This window comes from Hypomesus nipponensis, chromosome 23 (genome assembly GCF_054491055.1).
Source record: "Hypomesus nipponensis isolate SF chromosome 23, ASM5449105v1, whole genome shotgun sequence".
In the NCBI taxonomy this organism is placed as follows: Eukaryota; Metazoa; Chordata; class Actinopteri; order Osmeriformes; family Osmeridae; genus Hypomesus; species Hypomesus nipponensis.
The window spans coordinates 7,901,788-7,910,227 of NC_140383.1; the positions used below are offsets into that span (position 1 = coordinate 7,901,788).

General features: G+C 45.0%; 1 protein-coding gene across 1 annotated transcript in view; it reads right to left on the reverse strand.

Annotated features, from left to right (window-relative positions):
* plcl1 (phospholipase C like 1) overlaps positions 1 to 8,214 on the reverse strand; it is a 33,010-nt gene extending 24,796 nt beyond the window's left edge. The window contains exon 1 of the mRNA XM_084689877.1: positions 7,273 to 8,214. Coding sequence (XP_084546003.1) covers positions 7,273 to 7,470 — 198 coding nt within the window. The 5' untranslated portion in view covers positions 7,471 to 8,214. The remainder of the gene's footprint in view (positions 1 to 7,272) is intronic.
* Between the last annotated feature and the right edge of the window lie 226 nt (positions 8,215 to 8,440).

The window sequence follows — 8,440 nt, forward strand, 5'->3', positions numbered from 1 at the left end:
ACAGACAGGAAGGAGAGAGAGCAAGAGAAAGAGAGAGAGAGAGGGGGGGGGGGGAGAATGAGAGGAAGGAGAGTGTATAAAATAAAAAAATTTAATACAAATGACTGGGTGTTTCTTAAAAGGAAACCAAGGAGAGGGAGAGGGCAATGGGGAGAGCGCTAGATGAAGGAACCGAAAGAGAAACAGAGGATCTAATGGCAGAGCAGCCCAAACCAAACCAAACCCGGGCTGACATCAATAGACAGCGGTATCTCAGGTCAGATTATAGTGCATGCATGTGTGTGTGTGTGTGCCATTGTGTTTACATGCACGTGTGTGTGCACAAGTATAAATATGTGTGTGCGTGCGTGTGTGTGTGTGGGATGTGCAGGTATGCATGCATGCATGTTTGATTGCTTACACCTGCCCCCATGTGATGGCAGACGGCGCCAGCCACGTCATATCCACCCCAGATACAAGTCTGCCTTTACTCATCAACTAATGGGCCAAGATATAGGTCACAGCACCAGGAGTGTTCCTTATCCCACCCACACACACACACATCAGTAAAAAGACAAATAGATACACCCACTATTGCATCGTTCCTGATTTTGTTGACAATTCATGTCAATAAAACATGAGAGCACAGAGGCCTAAGAATCCTCCCTCGTCTCTCTTGTTTGTCAAGTGGCCTCTGTGTCTCTATCTGTTTTGTGTTGGGTCTTCTTATTCTGGACTCGGCTTAGCTGTGCCTGATCAGATTACTTCAGTAAGGCGATGGGAAGTCATCAATGAAGCACTTTAATGCCAATCAAGATAGTGATGGCTATCAGAGGAGAGATATGATGCCATTAGATTGGGGGGTATATGGATTTGGACTCTGTAGCCTCCCTTACCTTAGGCATTGGGTGGGAACCAGTGTGAATCCTGACATTCAGGCTCCGGAAGCTTCTGCAACTGCTAGCCCTGAACCCTCTCCCTCTCTCATCACTGCTGTCCATTCAGGCAGCTCACAGGTAATCATGAGGTTCTGCTGTGTTGATGCAATCGCTGATTGACATTCCCAGCAAATCTGTTAACATTGTCACCAGAGATTTGATATATCTCACTGTCCTCCAACCAAGAAAGTTCCAATCTTCAAATGCTATCTGGTCACATTTCAAAGCAGACCTGTTGTCACACTATTTTGCAAGGGAATGCGCCCATGCGTAGTTGATGTTCCACGTAAGATTTGTCGTTGAGCTGTGGTTACTTTGCGATGTGGCAAGGAAAGACAGAATGTTCCTTATATGACAACCGAAATACTGTAGGACTAAGCACTTCTAATCCTTGATCTTCTGATGTACTTTCGATAGGCACTATTTGGACGTCATTTTGGATAAAACCGTCTGCCAACTGAATACAATGTCAAATGTAAATTACAATTACACCCAAGTTGGTCTTAAACTGTTTAATGTTACATAGGCCATGTCCCAGACACAAAACTATCTCAGGGAAGAATACTTTGGCATACAGTGATTAAAGGGGAGAACATGAGAGATTGACAGAATAAAGAAAAAAACACTCAGAAATAATAAAAAGCTGAAAGTGAGCAGGGGATTATGGGGGGGGGGGGACTATTTCTGGACTGAATAGGTCCTTAATGAAGCCTTGGTACCAACAGACCCTGTGCAGCAGAAAGGAGGAGAGGAGTAGATCAGCACGTGCCAGAAAAGCACTAATTACTCTAATTAGTGCTCGTTCACATCTGAATAGAAGCCTAGAGCTGTTTCTACATCGCCGCATGGATGCTCTGTGTTTGTGATTGTGTTTGTGTGTGTGTGTGTGTGTGTGTGTGTGTGTGTTTGTGTGTGTGTATGCGCAGGAGAGTATGAAGAGTTTCCCTCATTTGCCTGCATGTAAAGCGTACTATCTACTTGATCTGACTGCCGGCTTGTCTGATTGTCAGTCATGCCAGTCTGAGCCGAAAATGTCATGAGCATCGACACAGAGAGAAAAAAGAGACAGAGATTACAACAGATAAGGATGTACTTTCTGCTTGAGGATTATCACTCCTTTGGGTTGTTAATGTGTGATGTATCCTATCAAACTGCATAATCCTCATCGACAGTGCATCCTCTCTCATCTGAACTTAGAAAGCAACACACACATACAACAAGCAGAGAACCAGAAAATGATGAGCGATTGAAAGAGAGTGGGGGGGGGGGGGAGAGAAGGAAAAGCTAGAAAAAAGCTAGATTTTTTTTAGGTCTCCATGGAAACCAACCAATCTGTCTCTCAAGGTCGGAGGTCAGAATTGGATCATGACCATGCCCATCCCCATGACGTAAATGGAAACGCCAGACCCGCCCAGAATTGAAAAAGTATGTGGTATGATTTTGGGATGGTCATTACAATATGAACCTAGTGTGCCAGCCCTGCACACACGGAAGACACAGACGAGTAGCAGTCATTCATTAGGCAACAAGTGCACTGCCTGCTTCTGGTGAGTGCAGCCCTTGTGCCGGTTGAGGTTCAGTAAGGTTTGAATGTTGAGTGGCTTTCCAGTTGTATGTTGTGATATGGATCAACCTGGGGGGCTGTTTTCCTGCCCACTGTGGCTATGGGCAGTCAGCTAAATCTTTCTCTCTTTCTCTCTAGGCTCATCGACTCTGCTCTATTCTTCTCCGACCTTTGACCTTAAGCAGTGCGCTGCCACTTCTGCGTCACCTCATGTTTCGTTATATTGGTTGTGTAACCGTGTGTGTCCATGGTAGGGATTTTGTGCATGTGAGTAAATGTTCCTGTGCTGCCTGTGTGTGTGGTAATGCTCGAAAGAAGTGTGAACTCAATGTGTTTTTCAGAGTGTTAATGATCTGAAGTCAGTTAGTGCTACAATGTGTTATTGCTGTATTTCTACGACACACACCCTTGGCTGGGGCAAGTAAACGTCACTGCACATTCTTCTCTTCATAACTGGTCTCTACTAACAAGTCCTCCGGGAGATTGAGCAAGCGCTGTTGCTGGGGCAAACTCCCCAAATCCTGACACAGCCCATCTGGGAAAAAGGTCCCCCCTCCACATATATTTGGGGTGGGTGTCACAGGCACACTGGTTACCATGGAGGCCGAGTATCATGCCTGGAATCTGTGCTAAATGATGGTGATGTCATAGAACTCTGACAGCCACACCGCATTCCTCCCTTCATATGAAGCCGGCAGCTTACAGACACACAGAATGAGGAGTGCAGTGTGCAGTTTAAGGGTTAGAAGTTGAAAGTTAAGAGGACAGAGATTAAAGTGGGCCGTAAAGTTAGCGAGAATACACACAGCTGACATTAAAGAGTGGGGCACCAGGTTTACGTTGTGTTAGAGGGTGTTTGCATTAGTGCGGACTTTGTGTGTGTGTTTGTGAACATCCCCATTCTCCTAGTTATATCCCTCCTCTATGGTTGATTCACCCAAACATGCAGTTCCAGGCCCAAACCCATCCAGAACCAACCTTAGACAAACTCTCCTCCAGCCTGCAGTCAGTCATGCACAAATGAGCGCACACACAAACACACACATGCACTCACAGTACACTACAATATGTTTCATATTGTATACTCTCAGTCACCTCTCCAATTGTTCTGTCCCCTTCTATTGCTCCTCTCTTTCAAATCTCCCTCATGCTCTCTACCGTGAACTTTATTTCGTGCGACCTGTCCAAACACAATCTGTCAATGGAGCGCTCTGTATATTTTCCCTGATGCCCCCTCTCTCCCTCTCCGTCTCTCTCTTCCTCCCTCCATCTCTCTGCCCCATCTCGTTCTCACTCGGTAATCTCTATATCTGTCTCTTTCCTGTGTGGTGGAAGGTGCTACCCCACCCGAACCCTAATAGAGCAGCACTCACAGTATCACCTCTAATGTTACTATGTGTATAGAAGAAAAAGGTGTACGAGGGTAAGAGACTGATTGCACTGAGACAGAGACGGAGAGAGACGGGAGTGAGAAAGACAGGGCAAGAGAAAGTAGGAGACAGGAAAACAGAGAGAGAGAAGCTTGACAACATCAGTTGTAAAGAGGGTGTTACTAAACAGGAAACAGTATTTAGATATTGACCCCCCCCCCTCTCCCTTCCCCCCCACCTCTCTCCTCATTTGCTCTCTTGCTCTCGGCTCACCCGGCCAGGGTCAATAGCAACCTTTAACTTTACACATCAAATTTAACATATTATTTTTTTAATACAATAAAGAATATAGGAATGAACTGATGAAAACTCCTGATACACAAGTCTTTAATAAGTAGTAAGACCACAGAGCAGAAGATCACCACCTCTCTCTCAAGCTCTTCCTACACACACACATCCTCATGATCTGCACAGCTGGCATGAGGTGTTGTGTTCTCTGAGCACTGTGGTACCAGTGGCAGCGCGATACTGGTGGACAGAGGCTCAATAGTAATGCCCAGCACACACAGTTAGATAAACACAATGACAGCAGATACTTTGTCATTATTCTTGACCCACAGCCAAAATAACTTTGTAAACAAATCATTGTCTGGTGCTGGGCACAGCAGGGGGAATGAGAACAACGAAAGAGAGAGAGAGAGAGAGAGAGAGAGAGAGAGAGAGAGAGAGAGAGAGAGAGAGAGAGAGAGAGAGAGAGAGAGAAAGGGGGGGGGAGGGAGAGAGAGAAAGGGGGGGAAGGGAGAGAGAGAGGATCAAAACAGAGGGATGTGGTATAAGGATATAGGACACATGCTACTGTGTCTAAGTCCAGGGCAGAGGAAGTTCAGCAGTCAAAGTCAAATAAGAACAAAAAACAAGTGTGTTTTGCGGGTGTTAAGACAGAGAAAGACAGCAGCCGGCAGAAATTGAGGCCTTCACCACCGAGGCAGCAAGCAGCCAGGAGACACACCAGCCTGTCAGGAAGATGTCCAATTCTGGGCTCCCATGGGCCCCATCCTGGAGTCTGAGTGTGTGTATGTGTGTGTGTGTGTGTGTGTGTGTGCCTCTGTGCTGTGTGTGTGTGTGTGGTGTGTGGACCATGTGCCACTCGCTGAAGCCTGACTGGCACATCAACAAAGGAGCAGTCTGCATCCTGGAGCTCTGGGAAACAATTTTGGATTATTACGCGGAATTGTACAGCTAATTTTTCTTCATTAGTAAGAATAATTAACATGTTTGATGTAGTCAAATCAACTGCATTGAGACTAACTTCCTTTGAAATTCCATCTAATAAACTGAGCAACAAAAACATTCTTCATAACCCACCAGAAAAATATTTGTAAGAAAAAAACACATAGGCCTACAGTATTACTACAAATATTTGAATTCTTGGAAAAATGCTAATCCATGATTTGCAGTCAAAATATTGAGATACCTATGTTTTACTTTTTAGAAGAGATTCATGGAATCTAGTGTTGGTACGGGTCAACAGGCCAACAGACAGACTGTGCTGCAGCTTCTGGGCCCCCGGCTTAATAAACACAAGACTCTCTGTGCAGGGCTCACTTCCGAGAGCCAGGCACAGGAACATGGGGCATTATCATAATCCCCAGGACCTTGATCCATCAGTCCCAGGACTAACGGATCGATGAGTTCTTATTATCCTCTCCTTGCTTTTGTCCTAAGCTCTCAATTGCATCCAGCCAAACATCTGGTTGTTAGCTGTGGCATCTGACTAAGAGGGCCTGCTTGGTTTCTCCCAGTGAGTCATATTATTCCACCTGTAGCCAATGAATGTATCCAGTAGAATCAACGTAACTTGTTCCATATTTATGTTGAGCTGCTAATATGTTTTCTATGTCCAGATGCTTGTGGGAACAGAGTGATTAAGTGGCAGATTGAGACAGGCCAACATGTGTAGTGTATTTTGACTGAATCTCTGCTGTAATGCAAGTGAAGAGCTATGATGGTTCTTTCTTTGTTCTCCTATTACATGGTTGATTGTTGTTGTGTCCATTTTAAATGAATTTGTAAAACAGCCTCCTGTCAATGCAGACTGGATATGCGGAGCAAAAAGGAAACATCTATCAGGGAATAGGGAAAAGACGGCCTTCCCTTCATTATCAGCGGCTGTGTGATAAGTGGGGACAGTTAAAGATTTAAGACCAATGACCAGTGAATATCTGTATCAGGGAAGAAGACCAAGTCACAAGCTCTGTCACTCTGTTTCTCACCCGCACCCTTTCCCTACCCCTCTTTCTCCCTCTTTCCTCTCTTCCTTCCTTTTGTCCTTCTCACTCTCTTCTTCCCCATCTCCACAGTGTAACAGCTGACAGTTCCCATCGCTGACATCAGTATCTTCCTCCATATCTCTTTTATCCACATCTCCTCATTTTACGATCACCCTGAAGACAGACATGGCCTCTGTTCAAACTGATCTCTTCTTACGGGGGTATAGAGTTGCTCTGGATGTTGACACTCCCCTTTGAGTTAGGGTTAGCTCCGCCTTCTCACCTAACCTATGAATCCCTGGGACAACTTTAATTCCTCTCTCACATCCCCATGACAAAGGGATAAGAAATGCTTTTGGAGAGTGGTCTTCCACTTGTCGCTGATCTCATACGGCATGATCCTCCTTAGAGTCCAATTACTTTAATTACCTGCAAAGTAACCTATATGTGTATTTGGGGGGGGGGGTGTCTTTCATTCATTAATATACATTGCATTTTAACAACGTATTTGGGGTCCAATTTTTGTGTTGGTCTCATAAAATCAATTGGGTTGATATGGGTTTTAATAGCGTAAAAATCAGGCATGGCTTTGGCATTTTTTTAAGCTAAACGTGACAAGCTATTTATTGAATAGACATCAATTGAATAGACATCACCCGTGCAGTGCGTGCCGTGGAATCCGCTGTATTGTTAAAAGGTGGGTGCGGGCGCGCGTCATGAGTTGTTGACTCACTCCAGGGGTGCCACCCTGCATTCTGAGCTGTCCTATGTGAATTGCACATACCTCTACACATTTCCTCAACATTGTCTAAAACCTACAATGAATTTCCACAACCAAGCACATAAGTTACTTTAAACTGGCACTTGATTTCACAACTAGATATTCCCATCCCCCGCGTCCCGTGTATGTAAAAAAATGCAATCTGAAGCTAAAAGTCTCTAATGTAACCAATAGCATGAGGAACTGGATTTAAATAGGCTCCACGATGTCTGCCGAGTTGACAGGTAGAGCCGAGCCCACCGTGTTAGTGCCAGGTGTATTGAGTGACTGATTAGGCTACTATCATTAAGGCTGTTCCAAACCTACCTGCGTAGCACTAGGCTACTGTTGTTTCCGGGAAATGTATTAAAAACGAATTTAATTGTTCTACCTTAATGATGCTGCTCCTACGCGGGGCTGCCTTCAACGATTCTAGCAGGATGGTGTCGGTGTCCTGGCCAGGGCTGGAGCGCTCCGCCATGGGAAGGATGACACCGCTCCTCCTGCCAGCCCTGGACGCTCTCGGCGGCACGAACTCCTGGGTTCCATCGATGGACAGACTGTCTCCGTGACAGTCTCGCTCAGACATTGCAAGGGCTGAGGCTAAAGCTAATAGTTTAATTTAATCAATTCAACGTTTTGTCTCGTAATAAGTTTCAATTGCTCGTTTGTCTGTATATTCCATTTAGCTACATGAGCATGAGTGGAGTCTGAGCTTTTCCTGAAATATACCGAACCATGAATCGAAAACGCATCTGACCTCTGGCGGTTCCGTAAGAACCGCCCATAGGGTAAATACTATAAATGTCCTAATTGCACATAAAGGTCTATCAAATTAAGTTTCCATCCATTCTACCCAAAGTCGCTTAGGCGCAAGACTACAGTGAAATTAACTGAACAACCCCACGATTGGTTATGTTCCTTCTCTCTGACTCTGACATCAAATCATTACCAACACGCACGAACTTGAATCACTATTTGACTTAAAAGTAGGTTTTCTCCTCAAATAAAAGGCTCAGTGAAGTCCCGGTGGACGTGTACTCCGCGCAACAAGTCCTCCGTCTCTCCAGGAAAGTAGAAGACTAGCCTGCAGTTCTGAATCCTGTCACTTTCAGAGATGCTTACTCAAACTAAATCTGAATTTAGTTAATCGGAATCCTTGAGATAGCAGAATAATAATACATCTATTTTGGTGTGGGTTACCAAATTGTATCCTACTGTAAGAAGTCTATCAACCTTACCAAACGACTTTCACCGACAAGATTAGGCTACCAACGAGCAAAGGTGGAACTTCACGCAATTGCTTTGCTGGATAGTGCCAATGAAATCAGTGTTCCGGACATAAGGCCGCCAGCCGCGTTTACTCGACATAGCAGACGACTCTTGAAACAGACGATTTTTTAAGAGAATGCAGAACGTAACTGACAGTAGCACCGCCTCTAAACCTCCATCCCTCCTGCCTCTACAACCCTGCTCCTCCCTCTTTCTCCTACAAATAATGATTGAAGGGCCAAGCAACCAATGCACTTGGCCACTAATGCACTTTGACAAAACAAGTT